Below are 19,110 nucleotides of genomic sequence, written 5' to 3'. Positions count from 1 at the left end.
CACCGCAGCATACCCCCAGCAGCTCAAAGGTCCAACGTTTTGCCCTGTCGGGATTCAAACCCATATTGTCTCAAAAGGCTTCAGGGCGCCAGAGCTGGGAGAAGCTGAGAAAAGGGGAGTTGGAGGTGACTAAAAACATGGTGGAAGAGAAAGATCTGAAGACAGGAATTGAAGACTAGATCAAGAACAGAAAGTTACAGATTTGGATTGGCCGACACTGAACATTGGCCATGTGTAGCAGGTACCAGAACGATGCAGAGAACCACTTTACCTTAAAGTCAACACCTTCCCAAGTTTTGTTTTGAAAAAAAGGATTAAGAATGGACTGTTTTATTATGATACACTGTGTATTCTCCAAATCAGTTAGCAACTCCATGCCAATAGACTATTGTTTACACCAATACCACTCCTTAAACAAACAGCCTGTGTCAGCATTCAGTAACCAATTTTCCCTTGTTCTCTGTAAGGGACAAATTCTGCAACTCTTATGATACCATCTCTGCAAATAGGTACTGGAATGTGGGGGGGGGGGGGGGGTTACACTGCCTGTACCTGGATTCCAGTGGAGACTTGTATAGGTTTAAGAGAAATATCATTGTAACAAGATCCCAAACCACAGACAGAGCAAGCCTTTTATATTAGGGATTCTGAATATGAGACTTAATCGGCACGGTTTCAGGTTTAAAGAAAATGCAAACATTAAGGAATTGAAGACAGTGAATCTTTTAATAATGTGAAAGAGTAAACATGTTTAATTCAGTCTTTACACTGTATAGAGCCCTCATTCAATCCACATGTGCCAAAGCTCGAGACTCATATTGTGACTCAGTCTACTTACTCCCTCCCATTTTCTGATGGGTCTAAAAGGTGAAGTTGCTGCAACATTAACTGCAATTAGCTTGGTCCCACTTGTTCCCAGAACACAATGCATCTCACCCTAAATATGTGTGTCAATTCATGTAAATTGTAAAATGGGGACTTCATTCAACAAAATTCAAAAGAGAGACCAGGGCCCTGATCCTGGCCCATAGTACCAGTATCAGCACTCCCACACAGAACATTGACACACAACACTCCACTGAGAAGCAAGAGGGAAGGAAAGCCATTCCCTTTACAAATACATTCAAAGACAGGGGATTGGGTCGTATTGAGGTTTACTCAGTGCTGGCCTGGGATTCAACTCTGGCTATGATAAAAGACCTGATTCTATTCTAAGACAACTCTCTAAACTGGAAGAGCCATATCATACAATTCTGCCTCCCTGCTGGGATTGTGTTGCGTGCTTCAGCAGAAGATTTTCATTTTACTGGAATCACATACTGAAACGTCAGCCGGATCTCATTGTATTTTGTAAGGCCCAGGGAGTACATGGCTTATTATCGCTGTACACTCAATATTCAGGCACAACTTGGACTGTGACAGTTCAGGCAAGTAACAAGTCATGTTTATAGCAATTCACACTTTCGTGCAAACTTTTCATATCCTCTAAACTATCTGGTAGGGAGGCAACTTACATTTGGCATTAATTTGGAACCATAAAATTAGCAAAGCAATTCATCGTGTGTTTACAGCAAAGGCACATTGACTGTAAGGGCAGTGGGAGGCCACCTGAGCAGCTCAGGTAACAAATCCCTTGGACTTGATAACAAGATTAGTCATTTCTACACTGTATTGTAAGTTGACACAATGTAACTTGGTGACGTGTTAGCCAACTCAGCTTCACTAAAGCTTGGGATTTTATTTGGTGCATAACATGACTATTATTACCATGCACTAAGTAGTAGGTTGCAGGACAAGGATTGTGTGTGAACAGAGCCAGCAGGAAATAGCAATGGCACAGCAGTCAGAGAGGAATCACAATGGCGGGGGAAAAAAAAGAAATTTATTCCCGCTGCTTAATCAGGTCGTCACTCAAGACTTTGGAGGGCCCAAATTTTCCACAAATTGACAAGAAATTACACGGAAAAGATTTACGAGATACCATCAACGGTGAATCAATTTTTTCCCCCTGCTTTTTGGAACTTGTGGCACGAATGGGCAGGAGGAGTGTTTCCAACTGTAATACCAGGCTCGCAGACACAGAGCATTATTTTACTCTGCACAAACAGAGCCTTTTCCCAACATCGGTCAAAAAAAAACCATCTGCCAAGTGTCAGTGGCCAGACAGCGCCACCCACTGACAACACATTGTGCCTCCAGGAAACCGCTTGTAACGGCCCAAACTCCAGAGCAATGAATGCTCCAGTCAGTTTTCAGGATCTCGTGAGCTGTGCTGGATATGAATTCAGGGTTCACAGCGAAAGAGAGAGAGAGAGAGAGAGAGGGCAGAGGTCACTCAGTGCTCCTCACCTCCAGCACTTCCACTTGTTAGTTTATTCCTGGTTAGTGTCCACACTGCCATCTACAATCGGTTTTGCTTCTCTGCATTTTTCACATTCCTGCTGTTACACTCAAGTGTATGTGAGTGTGTGTATGCGAGGGTGTATGTGGTGTTTGCGCCATGGCTTCTCCTCCTCATTGGGGATCCAGAATTGAGTGGTTCCAGAATTGAGTGCAACATCTCATGTGTTTGTGCTGCTCCAAACTATGCCTGCTGCAAGAGGAAAACAGCGGGTGTGACCTTGGGCAGTCTGTTTTATCAAATCGCCCCATGTCTGACACTTGTCTGATTCACTGAGTTCTGAGCCTGAGCCCCACAAAGAGAGTAAAACCAGCCCTTGTTCCAACAACAGAAGTAGACCAAACAACAATAGGTTTGTTGAATAAAAACATGTCAACATCTCACAATCAGCACATCAATGCCAACAGATGGGGTCAACTCTACTTGATGTTACGCACGATCCTCCTGCAATGGTTGCTCTTCATTTCACCCAAAGCTTGTTCCAGCTCTTGAATCAGGTGCAGCAGCGTGGCAGGGTCTGTCTGGAGCACGCTAGCACTCGCACATCCATTCTGCTCCAGGTGTAACTTCAGGGTCAGAACAGGCTTGATCTGCTGCCTCAAGGCACGACTGGCCAACTAGGAGCCGAAGGGAAGCATTAATGCAATAATGAATGTACAGTGTAACGCACTGGTTCTGACTGGTTTAAACAAGAAAGCAAAATATCTGATACCAAATATCTGATACCGAGTAAGCAAGTCGTAAGTGAGATGCTACCAGCTGAGCCAGGTTGAGTGTTCAATCCAGTCACTGAACCTTATAACAAATACTCGTGAGCATGATACATAACTGAGAAGTGTAATCCGGATTACATTACTCCCAGCCCGCAACTGCCCAACCCCCATATGTCCCAAACTGTTGCCAACAATACTCCAAAGGTTATAGCTGCTTGTGGGGCTGTGCTGTGTGCAAATTGGCTGCTGCATTCACCTACAATTACACAGTCACTACACTGGACAGCAATTACCTATGAAGCTCTTGCAGATGTTTTTATGTATAGTTTTGTTTTATATTAGTGACAAGCCTACAGGCAACAGAGGTCTGTGGGAGCGAGTTGTTGGTAGCGAGCGTGACTGTACTTTGTTTGTAAACGGGATTCCATCTGTGTGTGTCTGTGTGTGTTTCTGCCTTTCTCACCCCACTTCCCATTGCAATCTATTCTCTCTTGGCCTCTGTGTAGTGACCCATTTTACCTGCACATCCAGTCTCCACTCCAAGTTGTGGTAATGAGGGAGGTCGGGGGTCAGCTCATTCAGGATGCTCCGGATTTCTTGCCGATTGTCCAGATACAGCTGAAGCAGCAGCTTGTTCAGTTCCTCTGGAAAACCCAAGACCAGCACCGAGTCCTGGAAATCCACCTGGGAAATCTGACCATAAAAGATAGAGCGATATGATTGTTATTTTGTGCTAATGAGCTCTGGCGGGGGGGGGGGAACAGTGCGCAGTACCAGGATGACCTCCTGTTCCGAGGTTCCTGTGGAGATTTGAGCCAAGCATTTGTTCCATGGTGCACATGTCAACAACAACAGATTACATTTGTGTAGCACCTTTCATGTCAGGAAGAAATCCCAAGGTGCTGAACAGACAGGAATTTGGACCCGAGCAGGGAATTGGGATCAGGAGAACTGGAGGGCAGTAGTAGGAGGGTGACCAAAGGCGCGGTTGAAGAGGAGGGTCGGGACGAGTCTTGAAGGAGGCAAGGGAGGGAGCAAGGCAAAGGGACTGTGAGATGGAGTTCCAGAGGGTGGTGGCAGAGAGGCTGAAGTCCCAATCGCTGATGGTGGGGTCGGTGAGTCAGGTGTGCGGTGTGTAGCAGGCCAGAGTCTACTGAGCGGAGGAAGTGGACAGATCGATATGATTGATATGGCGTTAGCAGTCACAGAGGTAGGGAGGAGCAAGGCCGTAGAGGGCTCTGAAGGCAAGGATGAGGATTTTGAACTCAATCCTTTGAGCGATGGGGGGGCCAGAGGAGCCAGCGAAGGTGGGGTTTGGGTCATGGAGCTTGCTGCGAGAGAGGACACGAGCTGCAGAGTTCTGAGTGATCTGCATCCGGTGGAGGGAAGAGTTGGGAATGCCGAAAAGGAGGGAGTTAACAAAACCAATCCTAGATGTAACAAATGAATGTCCATTCGAAAGTCCATCAGATGATGCCAGTGAGCAATAGCGTTCCAATCCTGCCCAATCCTGTCCTCACTGCACACACGTCCACCACCAGGGCTCAGCGATCAGGAGGGAGAACCCTTGGGGACATCACAGAGGTGCTGATACCAATCGCAGAGTGCCATCCACCCTTGTCACCTCCCGGTTCAACCATTCTTACAATGCTTGCCAGGCTCGCAGCTCCTCCTTTCACAGGAACTCTGCAGCTCCCGTCCTCACCCGTAACACGCTCCGTGAGCCGATCACCCCATCCTTACTCAGCTCCATTGGCTCCCCAAAGGTCTTATCTTCACTTATGAATCCCCCTTGCCTGCCCCCACTCCTTGCTCCCCCATCGTCCTGCTCTTCTCCCCTTGCCTCCCTGAAGGGGGTCGCACAGGTAGGGTGGGGCGAAGCCGTGGAAAGATCTGAACTTGAGAATCGGGATCTTGAACTCAATCCCCTGAGGGAGTGGAAAGGTTGCGGAGCCTGGTTCAAGAACAGACACGAGGCGGATGGTTTGCAGCTTATGTGAGGAGCTGGAGAGAAGAGATCTGCAATAATATAACCTGGATGTGATGAAGGAGTGGATGAGACTGCGGCAGTTTGGAGAGAGAGAGAGAGAGGTAGTGGCAGAAGCGGGTAACGTTGCACATAAAACTTGTTAACATTTTTAAGGGATATGAATTTTAACTTTACAAACCAAAATATCTTCTATAGTAAAAGACCTTAACTCAAAGAGGAGACAGTAGAGAAATAACAGAGTGCTTACCATCAGCTTGGAGCTCTCAGTGAGCAGATACATCAGTCCCTCAACACCATGCTGCACAGTCTCAGCACTCACACTCAGTTTCCCTGTTAAAAAAAAGGTAAGAGTTTAGACGAAACATCTTGGGTGGTTTATGCTCTGATACTGCCTGTGCAGAGCTCACAGCTACATGACATCAGCAGTGCAATTAAGCCACCGAATAAGAGGCAAACACACACCACAGGCATTCCCACACCTTCTCTGTTTGGAGTGAATAAAGAACTAACACTTTTATACTTTGACTTGTCTCGAGGTGCTTAACTGCATATGTCAGCCTGGCTCAGTTGTAACACCCGTCTTTGAGTGAGAAGGCCCACGTCGGGATTTTGAGCTCGTGCGTTGACACTGCAACACAGTTAGATGCCACGGCACTATTCGAAAAATTAGGTAAAATTGGTCATTCACTTCTTGACTGTTTGTGGGATGTTGCTGTGATAAAATTGTCCGGCCCATTTGCTCACAAAACACAGCAACAGTATATCCGGAAAACTGAAACCAAGTTTACAAGCAGCTGCTTAAGCTTCACACCTCCAACCATCACTCAGTGGGAAGGGATGTGTTCCCGAGCTGTTGGCAGGAAGATGGTGGCAATGCTCTCATGCATTTCATGCTAAACTGTATTACCACCGGGAAGCTTGCAGGGAGTTCCTGTTACCTACCATCCACCTAGTGAGGACTCAAACCCATGCTTGTTGGATGTCAAATGACCAACTGTTGACTATCCTTCCAGGGCAGGGGGTTAAGCGGAGTCTCCCCGGGGCAGAACTGGCTCCAAGATGACATGTTTGGCAACTGGATGTTGGAACTGAGTCAATCCTCCATGATGATCTTGTCCACTTCCGGAGCCAGGGAGACTGCTAACGACAGAAAACCTGCCTCATCGTTAGGGCTTGATGGAGTAGACTAGTCCCTGGGATTCTTCCCATTTAGCTCCTGTTAACCCTGCAAGCCAAAACCCTAAAAGTTGGGTGGGCTTAGCTGGACCACCCTACTTTTACGGCTTTGGCTATGTGGGTTTAGCTGGTTATATTCCAGCTGTACCCCAATGCACACTCTGAGGTCCCCAAGCCTTGGCTTCTGCCAACTTGCGCCTAATACTTTCCAGAATTAGGTAAGCAGGATGCATCCCTCCGGGGAGAGAGTGCGCATTCCATTCCATACATGGAAATGTATGAGTGTAGCTGGCATACACAGGACTCTCAGGCTGGTTTGGATTTTCTTAAGCATGGGGCTGGGTTTCCGCATGTGTCAGACGCCCCGGCTGAGCCAAAAAAAATTCTGTGAAGTGCTTTCAGATGTCTCGAAGGCGTGATCAAGTGCTGTATCAAATGCAAGAACTATTACAAGTGATATATTAGTAATAGCACGAGGAGATAGGGTATATAATTCCTTCACACACAGAGGTACAGGTCAATTAGACACAAGCCACATACTTGCTGCTCCCTCATATATTTTGGGATTTGAGCCTTTCTTCAAAAACTCCACAGCAATCCGGCAGAACTCGCTCACAACTGCAAACACAAAACACACCCACATCAGAGACAGGAGATGTATGGGGTGTATTGGGGTGTAGGAGGAGAGTGTATGCGAGGGGTGGAGGGTGAGTATGTGTATGGATGAGGAGGGGCAAGAGGGGATTGAGGGTGTGTGTGGGTGTGTGGTGGGGGAAGGGGATTTGTGAAAGGGGGTGAGGAATATGTGTGAGTGAGGGATGTGCCCCTTCAGTCAGGTTTCCGTGCTGCTCATAGCACAGAAACTGCCCTGGTCAAGGTCACCAATGATATCCTGACCATCTGTGACCAGGGCTCCCTCTGTCTCCTCGTCCTCCTCGACCTATCGGCAGCATTCGATACGGTCGACCACGCTATCCTACTCCACCGCTTGTCCTCCCACCTCAACCTTCAAGGCACTGTCCTTGAATGGTTTAGCTCTTACCTTTCCCACCGTCTTCACTTCGTCTCAACGAATGGCTTCTCCTCCACCCCCCGTACTGTCTCATGTGGTGTCCCTCAGGGCTCTGTCCTCGGTCCCCTCCTCTTCACCCTCTATATGCTCCCCCTTGGTGACATCATCCGCAAACATGGGGTTAACTTCCACATGTATGCGGATGACACCCAACTCTACCTTTCCTCCTCTACTCTCAACTCCACGACCACCGATGTCCTGACAGCCTGCCTGTCCGACATCGAGTCCTGGACGAGAGACAACTTTCTTCAGCTCAACGTGCGAAAAACCGAGGCCCTCCTGATTGGCTCACGTCAGCGCCTCCGCACCTCAGGCGCTGACACCATCAGCATCCAAGGCTGCACTCTCCACCTCTCAAAGCCAGTCAGGAACCTCGGCGTTTTGTTCGACCCTGAGCTGTCCTTTCTCCCTCACATCCGCACCACAACTGGCACCGCCTTCCATCACCTCCGGAATATCGCCAGATTACGGCACTACCTCACCCCTCACGCTGCTGAAACCCTGGTTCACGCCTTTGTCACCTCAAGGCTGGACTATGGGAACTCTCTCCTCGCCGGCCTTCCCGCCACCTCCCTCCACAAGCTGCAGGTCATTCAGAACTCTGCAGCTCGTGTACTGTCCCGCACCAGGCTTCGCGACCACATCACTCCCACCCTCGCTCGCCTCCACTGGCTCCCCATCCCCCAGAGGATTGATTTCAAGATCCTCATCCTCACCTACAAGGCCATTCACGGCCTTGCTCCCTCCTACCTCTCCAACCTACTATCCCCCTACCTACCTGCCCGTACCCTCCGTTCCTCTGGCTCCGGTCTGCTCCACGTCCCCCGCCCCAACCGCCCTACTATCGGTGGTCGGGCCTTCAGCCTCTCAGCCCCAGGCTCTGGAACTCCATCCCCCAGTGCCTTCGCCGCTTCCTCCCTTTCCTCCTTCAAGGCCGGTCTCAAAACCTTTCTCTTTGACCGTGCCTTCAGCTCCCCTCTCGACTCTCTTCCTCCTCCTCGCTCCCTCCCTTCCCTCCCCTCACCCTGACCATTTCCCCCCTGCTCGGGTCATGACCCAACTGTGCAGCGCCTTGGGACGTCCTCCTGACGTGAAAGGCGCTCTATAAATGGAATCTTGTTGTTGTTGTTGTTGTTGTGCCGGGTGGTTGAGGGGTGTATGTGTGGGAGGGGGGGGTTTTAAGGGGGGTGAGGGCCGTGTGTGGGTGGGATTGCGGTGGTGTGAGGAGGGCGAGGGCTGTGTGTGGGGGGAGGGGAGTGATGTGTGGGGGGAGGGGAGTGATGTGTGGGGGGGGGTGTGAGGGGCAGGTGAGGGGTGTGTGGGGGCGGGGGAGTGGTGTGTGGAGGCAGGGGAGTGTTGTGAGGGGTGTGTGGGGGCAGGGGAGTGGTGTGAAGGGGGTGTATGTGTGGGATGGGGAGGGGAGTGAGGCTATGTGTGGGCGCGAATGGGGGTGAGGGCTGTGTGTGTGTGTGTAGAGGGGGTGGTGTGTGGGGGCTTTGTGCGTGTGGGGGTGAGGGCTTTGTGTGTGCGCGCGTGTCTAAGTGAGGGGCTGTGTGTGAGTGAGGGGCTGTGTGTGAGTGAGAAGCTGTGTGTGTGAGTGAGGGGCTGTGTGAGTGAGGGGCTGTGTGAGTGAGGGGCTGTGTGAGTGAGGGGCTGTGTGTGTGGGTGAGGGGCTGTGTGTGTGAGGGGCTGTGTGTGTGAGGGGCTGTGTGTGTGTGAGGGGTTGTGGGGGTGGCGGGTGTGTGTGTGTGAGGGGCTGTGTGTGAGGGGCTGTGGGGTGGCGAGTGTGTGTGAGGGGCTGTTTGTATGTGTGTGAGGGGCTGTGGGGGTGGCGGGTGTGTGTGAGGGGCTGTGTGTGTGAGGGGCTGTGGGGGTGGCGGGTCTGTGTGTGTGTGTGAGGGGCTGTGTGTGTGTGTGAGGGGCTGTGGGGGTGGCGGGTGTGTATGAGGGGCTGTGTGTGTGAGGGGCTGTGTGTGTGTGTGTGTATGAGGGGCTGTGTGTGTGTGTGAGGGGCTGTGTGTGTGAGGGGCTGTGTGTGAGTGTGTGAGGGTCTGTGTGTGTTAGAGAGGGTCTGTGTGAGTGAGGGGCTGTGTGTGTGTGTATGTGTGAGTGAGGGGCTGTGTGTCTGTGTGAGGGTGTGTGTGTGTGTGAGTGAGGGGCTGTGTGTGTGTGAGGGGCTGTGTGTGTGTGTGTGTATGAGGGGCTGTGTGTGTGTGTGTGTGTGTGTGAGGGGCTGTGTGTGTGTGTGTGTGAGGGGCTGTGTGTGTGTGTGTGTGTGAGGGGCTGTGTGTGTGTGTGTGTATGAGGGGCTGTGTGTGTGTGTGTGTGTGAGGGGCTGTGTGTGTGAGGGGCTGTGTGTGTGTGAGGGGCTGTGTGTGTGTGTGTGTATGAGGGGCTGTGTGTGTGTGTGTGTGTGAGGGGCTGTGTGTGTGAGGGGCTGTGTGTGTGTGTGTGTATGAGGGGCTGTGTGTGTGTGTGTGTGTGAGGGGCTGTGTGTGTGAGGGGCTGTGTGTGAGTGTGTGAGGGTCTGTGTGTGTTAGAGAGGGTCTGTGTGAGTGAGGGGCTGTGTGTCTGTGTGAGGGTGTGTGTGTGTGTGTGTGAGGGGCTGTGTGTGTGTGTGTGTGAGGGGCTGTGTGTGTGTGTGTGTGTGTGTGAGGGGCTGTGTGTGTGAGGGGCTGTGTGTGTGTGTGAGGGGCTGTGTGTGTGTGAGGGGCTGTGTGTGTGTGTGTGTGAGGGGCTGTGTGTGTGTGTGTGTGAGGGGTATATACTGACCCGCTGCCGTGGTCGCGCTCAGGAAGCTGAGATGGCGCCTGTGCTCGTCTGCGAGAACCAACAGCATCTCCGGCCCCGGCCTCACCCCCCGGCCCCGGCCTCACCCCCCGCTCCCCGGCCTCACCCCCCGGCCCCGGCCTCACCCCCCGCTCCCCGGCCTCACCCCCCGGCCCCGGCCTCAACCCCCGGCCCCGGCCTCAGCCTCACCCCCCGGCCCCGGCCTCAGCCTCACCCCCCGGCCCCGGCCTCACCCCCCGCTCCCCGGCCTCACCCCCCGCTCCCCGGCCTCACCCCCCGGCCCCGCCTCACCCCCCGGCCCCGGCCTCACCCCCCGCTCCCCGGCCTCACCCCCCGGCCCGGCCTCACCCCCCGGCCCCCGCCTCACCCCCCGCTCCCCGGCCTCACCCCCCGGCCCCGGCCTCACCCCCCGGCCCCGCCTCACCCCCCGCTCCCCGGCCTCACCCCCCGGCCCCGGCCTCACCCCCCGGCCTCAGCCTCACCCCCCGGGCCCTGTGTCCCCCTCTCCCCGGGGCCCTGTGTGGGTGGGTGTCTCGGGGCCCTGTCTGTGGGTGGGTGTCTCGGGGCCCTGTCTCGGGGCCCTGTCTGTGGGTGGGTGTCTCGGGGAGGCCCTGTCTCGGGGCCCTGTCTCGGGGCGGCACTGCTCGGGGAGGCCCTGTCTCGGGGCGGCACTGCTGTGGCCCTGTCTCGGGGCCCTGTCTGTGGGTGGGTGTCTCGGGGAGGCCCGGTCTCGGGGCCCGGTCTCGGGCTGTGAGCGCAGACGGTGTGTGTGACTGTGACGCGGTTCCCCTTTGGGATCTCATTCTCCGCTGAACTTCCTCATCCTCACAAACACCACATTTCGTGGGAATGTTTCTTCTCTTAATTTTCTCGGTAAACTCCCCACTCCCCCCCACTCCCCCCACTCCCCGGTGTTCCCACACCCGTCACTTGATTCCCTTTGTATATTCCCATTTATTCCCAAACATTTACATTCTTTCAAGAGGACTCTGTTTTCCAGTACTCTTAGTATATAATGACAATATCCCAATATATATTACATATTATAGATAATAATACTCTAATATCCAATGACAATATCCCAATATTATATATTATAGATAATAATACTCCAATATTCAACTGCAATGTCCCAATATTATTGGTAATAATACTCTCATGACTATATCCCAATATTATAAATTGTTCTACAGTATTGTTATAGATACTAAAAAAAATTCACAAAGGTATTCGTTACCCCCATCACAGCGGACAATAAGAATATTCAAACTTTTAAGCTATTTTCCTTAATTGAGTGCACCTCCTCATGTCTTTGAGACATCTCAAAGAACTTCATAGGATGTACTGTAAAGTGGTGCGACTGTGTGTATTTTGTGGACACAATATATATTCCTTGATTCCTAGTTGGAAAACTCTTCACTAAGTTCTATTAGTTGTGAGCCTGTCTCGGTTGGTAGCATTCTTTCTCCTGAGCCACAAGGTAGACAGCGTAACTCTCTGACCGTGCCTTTGGTCACCCTCCCACCACCACTGCCCCCGTTGACTCAGCTCGGGTGAAAACCCTTGAATATCCAGAGCCTTGGAATTCCTCCCCATGTTAAAGGCGCTGTACAAACACAATTTATTGTTGTTGTTGCTCTGGGTGAGCCGGTGAGAGGTGCCACAGTACATATTGGATCAATGAAGAAGGTTAGAAGGTAGGAGGGCAGCAGGAGAGAAGGAAAAAAAGAGGCAAAAAAAATTAAGATGTTTTGGGGACGGTGGGACTGAGGAAGGGAGAAAGATGAAGCTCTCTAATCCCTCTCCCTGCTCTCCCTCCATTGTGCTTGTTGGTGCTCGCTCCCCACACTGGGGCTCTCTACTCTAACCCCATTTCCATTCTCTCTGTCCATCGTATCTGTGCCGGTCCTCGCTCCCCCACTGAAGCTCTCTAATCCCATTCTCTGCTCTCCCCATTATGTCTATGGTGGTGTTCACTCCCCCACTGGAGCTCTCTTCTCTAATCTATTTCCCTGGCTCATTAAATGAATTCCCCACACATAACAGTATTTCAGAATGTTTTAATATTGAAATTAAAATTGCGGGTACAAAAAACTTCATGGCAAATAAACACCTAATGGCGATTGGATTTCATGTAGAGCCTCATCATGTCTTCAAGACGTCTCAAAGCACTTCACAGAATATACTGTAAAGTGAATGGTGGGGATCACCGAGTAAAGAGGAAAGTAGGGAGAGTGTAAATGTGGTGACCAAAGACTGGGTGAGAGACTGGGGCCTTGAGGGTCTGGACGCTAGGGAGAAAAGGACAAGGTGAAGGCTGAGCGTTTTGTGAGCGAAATCCAGAGATCGAGAATAAAATGGCTGCAGACTTGGTTGCCATTGGAGGTGAGAGAAAGAGCAAGAGATGGGCTACAGATGAAAGTCAGAGGGTGCGAGCAGATTGGAAAATGGATCTGGAGGAGCAGACTTCACAAGAAAGATGGAGCGAGCAAGAGAGAGACAGGTTGAGAGGGAAGGCAAGAGAGCACAAGGGAGAGAGAGGGTGATGAAGTGAGGGAGTGAGTAAGAAAGAGAGCAGAAAAGCAAGCCCTTGAGGGATTTGGAGATTGGGATAATGATCTTGTAAATGAAGCAGTGGGGGAGTTACAGCCTTGGTCAGACAGACCAGGAGTGTGAGATAAGGGACGGACGCAGACAATGTTTCAGAGATGAGCAGAGCTGAGGGAAGCAGAGTTTATGTTCCTTTTAAGGTCTCCTTTTAGCGTAGGGTGAGAAAATTCTCACTTCTCATTCCTGTGTCACTCCCATGTGGTCAAGGGTCTCATACGTTGGATCTTGAATCAAAAGTTCCTGATACACCGGGTCTGGAGAGGGAGGTCTGTCCATAACCTGCAAAACACAACCAAACGATTGAAACAACAGGTCTGGGTCTGAGCACTCCATAACATCAACATGTCTCACACCCCTCACAGTGAGGCACATAGCAAGGTACCACACACACACACACACAAGGTCACAGAGACATACACACACAATCATACATACACAGAGACAGACATTCACACACTCAAAATATTTTTGGTCAGCTGGGTATCTGACACTATGCTTAAGGGTATCCACACCAAACTGAGAATTCCAAGCATCCCACCTACACATGGAAATTCCAAGAGATAGATTGTTGGAATGGAATGCGCTCTCTCTCCTCGAGGACGCATTCTGCTTACCTAATCCTGGAAAGTATTAGGTGCAGGTTGGCAAGAGCCAAGGCTTGGGGTAGTGCTGGAGTCTAACCAACTAAACCCGCATAACCGATAATCACTATCTGACAAGCTCTCGCCCCACTTGTTCAGCTGGGATTACCCTACCCGTTAGGGCTTTGGCTTGCAGGGTTAACAGGAGCTGAGTGGGATGACTCTCTGCCCCCAGTGACTGGTTTGCCCTTCCAGGTCCTGCTGATGAGCACGGCTGGCTGTGCTGCCATCAGCAGTGCCCTGGAATACTGCAGACCCACCTGGCTCAAGAACGTGATGACCGAGACAACCACAGACGCCTGGCTCGATTCCAACTCAGCTCCAAGGAAACTGGCTTACCTCCCCCCCTCCCAGGAGAATAGTCACTTGTTGGGATTGACATTTGGGTTGGAGCATCACTAAGGTGGATGGAGGATACTCCCTGCAAGCTTCTACAGCTCAGCATGAAATGCGTGAGAGCATTGCCACCATCTTCCTGTCCGCAGCTCAGGTACATGGCCCTTCCCACTGAGCGATGGTACCATCAATTGGTAGGTGTGGCGCTTAAGCAGCAGCTGCTTAGCTCTCTGCACACACTCATACACACACACAGACACACACTCACACACGCAGACATGCACGCACACTCTGTCACACAGACACACATTCATACACACACACATGCACACACAAACTCACATGCACACACGCACTCATTCACACTCAGGCACAAAGATACACACAGAACGAGAACAAGCGACTATTCTGGCGGATTGTTGGCCTGGGGACTTGGAGAAACTTCCTCCTCTTGCCCTGCCCCAGGATACTGTGGCATCTCCTGATGACAACCCAGCCCAGCTCATTGGCAGGACCTGTAAGGGCAGACCTGTCATTGGGGGCAGGGACTCTTCCCACTGTGCTCCTGTTAACCCTGCAAGCCAAATCCCTAATGGGTACTGTGGTCCTAGCTGCACAAGCAGCGGGAAAGCTTGCCCGGCTTGCCAGTGATTTTAGCTGGTTAGATCCCAACACGTCCTCTGGGCTCCCTAAGCTTCGTTCTTGCCAACCTATTAATTTCTGGATTTAGGTAAATGGATGTGTCCCTCTATTGGGTGGGTGGGGGGGACAATACTGGAAAAACAAATACCAACATGTGGAATTCACCCACCTGACCGCTCTCTACTTTGCTTTGGGGTTTCCGAAAGTCGAAGATTAAAACAGTGAAGGAGATTGAGAGCCACAGGAGAGAGAGAAACAGCAGAGACATTAGCAGCATCTGCTTATTGATCTGAGGCTGGAGAGAGACAAGGAATAAAATATAATGATAATGATCCTTGCATTTCATATGGCGCTTTTCACGTCTCAAAGTGCTTCACAGAATATACTATAAAGTGAATTGACTGTATATTTGTGGGTGAAACGCGGCAGCCAATTGCACACAGCAGTGTCCAACACCAGTTGTGATTTGAAGTGACCAATTTATTATTGTTTTTTTTCTTGAGAGATTATAATCAGGCGTGTGGAGTAAGCAAAACTTGCCCAAGGTTTCGCACTGCTGGGAATCGAACCCAGGTCTCTCGCTTGCGAGGCAAATGCTCTAACCACTGAGCTTCAGGACTCCACTTACAGGACTAGTTAAAGCAGTTCACAGCACCCTCTCACCCTTCCCTCTATCTCCCACTCGCGCTCTCTCTCTCTCTCTCTGCGTGTCTTGCTCTGTCTCACTCACCCAGATAAAATTGGTCATTCACTTTGTTCACAAAACACACAGCCACTGTCTTTTACAATATACACCTCAGGCGATCCTCCCTACATGAAACGTGCTTATACCAAATGTAAGGATTATTATTATTGCTGTTGTGGGACATTGCTTCACGTAAGCTGACAGTAACATTCACCCACAAAATTAAAATTTGACAGTGAATCCTGTGAAGAATTTGGAGACGTCCTCCTGATGTGAAAGGAGCTGTATCAAATGTAAGATTATTATCTGTGTCTCGGTCTGTCTCTCTCTTTCAATAACAACAACATGTTATAATTGTATAGCACCTTTCACGTCAGGAGGATGTTCCAAAGTGCTGGACAGACAGGGTTCTACACCCAAGCTGGTGGTTTGGATTAGGGGGGAATAGAGGACAGGGTGGGCAGGAAGGGAGGTAAAGCAGGCCGGAGCCCACTGAGCGGAGGGAACGGACAGGTTGGTAGGGGGTCAGGAGATCACAGAAGTGGGGAGGAGGAAGGCTGCGGAAGGCTTTGAAGTGGAGGACCAGGATCTGCTTCTCTGAGTGATGGGGAGTCAGTGGAGTCAGGCGAGGATTGGGGTGATGGAGTTATGGAGCCTGGTGCGGGAGAGGACTCTGACTGTTTCTGACCATCTCCCTTTCCCTCTCTGTCTCTGACACTCTCTCAGTGTCTCTGACTCTCTGTCACTCCATCACTTTCTATCTGTTTCTATCTGTTTCTCTCTTTGACTCTCTGACTCTGTCTGTCTGTCTGTCTGTGACTTTTTCTCTCTCTCTCAATATCTGTCAGACACACTCTCCTATATTATACTTACAGAGGGTTCAAACCAACGAAAATACGAACAAAGTGACAGCAACATGGAACAAGTGGTTGCAAATATGATGTTGATGATATGAGTCACCAGACAGGCCCTGAGCTGAAGAGAGAAGACAGAACATCCGATCATGTTTACACGGCACCTTTCATTGCAAAAGCACTTCTCAAAGCGAATCCCAATAACTTAGATCAGGTCCAACCTATTTATCCAACCCGAGACCATTTCCAACATTTCCAACTCCCGCTCCCTCCCTCCCTTCATTCCATGGAATTGGCCGGAGTCGGCAGTTGGGAGGACGGAGCGCGGAGAGTGAAAATAATACGGCCGTTACTGCAGTCTGTCAGGAAGATAAACATATCTCTTACAAACTGCGTCCTCAGCAACCGTTGCTCCTGCCGCTACAGTGACCAGCGCGGCTGATTGGGAAAGAGGGATTGAGAGGGGGAAGAAGAGGGAGAGGGTGGGGGGGAGAGAAGGGAAGGAGAGTGTGGGGGAGAGTGTAGGGCGGGGGGCAGAGTGTGAAGGAGAGAGTGTGAGCGAGTGAGGGAGGAGGGAGTGAATGTGAGGGAGAGGGGAGAGAAAAAAACAGAGAGCGAGCGTGATGGAGTTTGAGTGATTGAGAGAGTTTGAGAGGGGATATCGAGTGTGTGTGTGTGTGGGGGTGGGTGGGAGTGAGAGAGAATAATTGAGCAGAACAGAGTGTATGAGGGAAAGGGGAGGGGGATGGAGTGATTGAGAGGGGGTTGGAGTGTGAGAGGAGTGAGAGAATATGTGAACAAGAACAGCAACAAAAACAGAATTACATTTATTCAGCATCTTTCACCTCGGGAGGACAACCCAAGGTGCTGGACAGTCAGTGTTTCGGACCTGAGCTGGTGGTTGGGATTGGGGAGGGTGGAGGGTGGGGGGGAAGGAGTGTGATTGAAAGCACAGTCAAAGGTCTTAAGGATCTTGAGATGGGTCTTGAAGGAGGCAAGGGAGGGGGCTACAGGATGGAGTTCCAGAGGGTGTGGGCAGAATGGCTGAAGGCCTGCCCGCCAATGATGGAGTGGGCAAGGCGGGGGATGTGAAGCAGGCCAGACCCCGCTGAGTGGAGGGAGGGAGAGGGCAGGATTGTAGGGGTTTAAGAGGTTCAGGGGTAGGGGGGAACAAGGCCATGGAGGGCTTTGAAGGTGAGGACCAGGATCTTGAACTGTATCCTCTGTGTGATGGGAAGCCAGTGGAGTTGGGTGAGGATGGGGTCTGATGGGGTCAAGGAGTTTGGTGTGGGATAGGACACAGGTTGCAGAGTTCTGGATGATCTGCAGCCTATGGGGGGAGGAATTGGGGAGACCGACAAGCAAGGAGTTTGCATAGACAAGCCTAGATGTTATGAATGGTGTATGAGGATTTTGGAGGCCTGTGGTGTAAGACAGTGGTGGAGAGAAACAAAAAGTGTGAGAGAGGAGAGAGAGAAAGGAGAATTGAGGGCATTGTTCCATGGTTCATTGTAAGGACAGACGATCAGAGCTTCTCTCAGCCACCGCAGTGACCCCACTATCGCCAATTTGCCACCGCTCTCTTGAGTTTCATTCCTGCAGTCCCTCCAACTCGCTCCCTGCCTCTCGTCTTTCAAGGTACATTAAGACCTAACTCTGACCGCGCTTGATCAATTTCTCCCCCTCCCCTTGCTACCTCTCTTGACAGCCACCCCCAGCACACGTGCCAAGCCGACAGTGTCAAGATGTCCTTCCAACATGAAAAAGATATTGTGTAAATGTTGTTATATTTCTGGAAGTGAAACACAAAATATTACTTATGTGGCCCACGGACCTTTCTCAAATAAGGAACCTGGCCTGTGGCAGTCAAAAGGTTAAACCACCATGACTTAGATAATAATATTATTCCTTGCATTTAATATATGACCTTGTTGTGCTGTTCAAATGTCTCAAAGTACTTCAAGGTGATTTACTGTAAAAGTAAAAGTACCACAGGATCTTTAACATCCCCTTGGACAGACAGGCATGTCCATGGTTTAATTTCTCATCCAAAGTAAAGACATCTCTGATAATGTGACCCAGCACTGGAACATCAGCCGAGACTGTGTGATTCCATGTCCCGACTTGGGGCTTCAACCTATAACCTTCTGACCCAAAGGTGAGAGTGTCACCGACTGAGACAAACTGATACCTTGCCTTTACAGTGAGCCTTTCACTTCAAACAAACGTCTCAATACTAAGCAGAGAAGCAGTTAACAGGATTCACTGTAACATGCTGATGGGGAAATGCCAATTTGCATACAGCAATGTCCCATAAATAGCCATGAAGTAAATGAACAATTTTATCTGGGGATTATAAACAAAACACAAAATACTGCAGATGCTGGAGACTGAATACAGAAGTCGCTGGGAACAGTCAGCAGGTCAGGCAGCATCTATGGAGAGAGGAAAGTGAGTTAACGTTTCGGGTCCACAACCTTTGTCAGAACTCACAAATGCTGTTTCTGATGAAGGGTCGTGGACCCCAAATGTTTTTATCTGGGGATTGACTGTTCATCGGGACCGGGGGAGGGAGAAATGTCCTTATTTTGTCCTTAATAGCGCCACGGCTCAGTTACAGGAAATGTAAACTCTCTTTGAAAAGGGTCAGACACTCACCAATCCAAGGCCCAATGTGCTCTCCACCACAACCAGTAACGAGCCGGATAGTATACACTGAAATGACACAAGAAATTAATCTCTCTCTCACTGACACAGTGCTCAATACTCACACCTCCTGAAACAGTCAATCTACATCATCCATCACTTTCTCATCGTCTCTCTCTCTCTGTCACGTTCTTTGTTTCTTTTGCACTGTGTCACTCCCTCTCGCTTAGTCTCCCTTTTTCTCTCTCTACCTCTCACTTGTTTCCTCAATGTTTTTGTCTGGCCCTGGCTCCCCCTTCTCAATCCTTGTCCCTAATTCTGTTCCCCTCTTTCTGTCGCTTTCTATTTCTTTCACCATGTGTCTCGCTCTATCCCTCTGTTTCCCAATCTCTCTCTCTTTGTTTCCTTCACTTTCTCACTTATTCTTGTTTGTTTGGGTCTCTCTCACTCTCAGTCTCTCTGTGTGTGGGTGTATCTTTGTCTGTTTCTGTCCCGGTTTCTCTCTCTCGGTCTCTATCTGTCTTTTTCTTTCTCTCTCAGTTTCTCTGTATCTC

At 50.5% G+C, this 19,110-nt stretch overlaps 1 protein-coding gene across 1 annotated transcript; it reads right to left on the bottom strand.

The window, feature by feature from the left end:
* Positions 1-707: 707 nt before the first annotated feature.
* On the bottom strand, positions 708-10,240 carry commd2 (COMM domain containing 2). Its single transcript, XM_042339348.1, has 5 exons — positions 10,125-10,240; positions 6,821-6,898; positions 5,352-5,434; positions 3,634-3,807; positions 708-3,018 (listed from the first exon to the last, which is right to left on the bottom strand). Exons 1-5 carry the CDS (start codon positions 10,189-10,191, stop codon positions 2,821-2,823), a joined length of 600 nt encoding a protein of 199 aa, XP_042195282.1. The 5' UTR covers positions 10,192-10,240; the 3' UTR covers positions 708-2,820.
* Between the last annotated feature and the right edge of the window lie 8,870 nt (positions 10,241-19,110).

This window comes from Callorhinchus milii, unplaced genomic scaffold (genome assembly GCF_018977255.1).
Source record: "Callorhinchus milii isolate IMCB2004 unplaced genomic scaffold, IMCB_Cmil_1.0 Scaffold11, whole genome shotgun sequence".
Taxonomy (NCBI): domain Eukaryota; kingdom Metazoa; phylum Chordata; class Chondrichthyes; order Chimaeriformes; family Callorhinchidae; genus Callorhinchus; species Callorhinchus milii.
The sequence above is the reverse complement of the archived record's forward strand: the minus strand, read 5'-3'. Positions and strand labels throughout refer to the sequence as shown.

Coding starts and splice junctions, on each gene's coding strand:
- commd2 (XM_042339348.1), bottom strand. CDS start 10,191: ATGCTGTTGGTTCTCGCAGACGAGCACAGGCGCCATCTCAGCTTCCTG. Junction 6,899..10,124: donor GAGCGCGACCACGGCAGCGG/GTCAGTATATAC, acceptor TTGTGTTTGCAG/TTGTGAGCGAGTTCTGCCGG. Junction 3,808..5,351: donor CTGAGAGCTCCAAGCTGATG/GTAAGCACTCTG, acceptor TTTTATGGTCAG/ATTTCCCAGGTGGATTTCCA.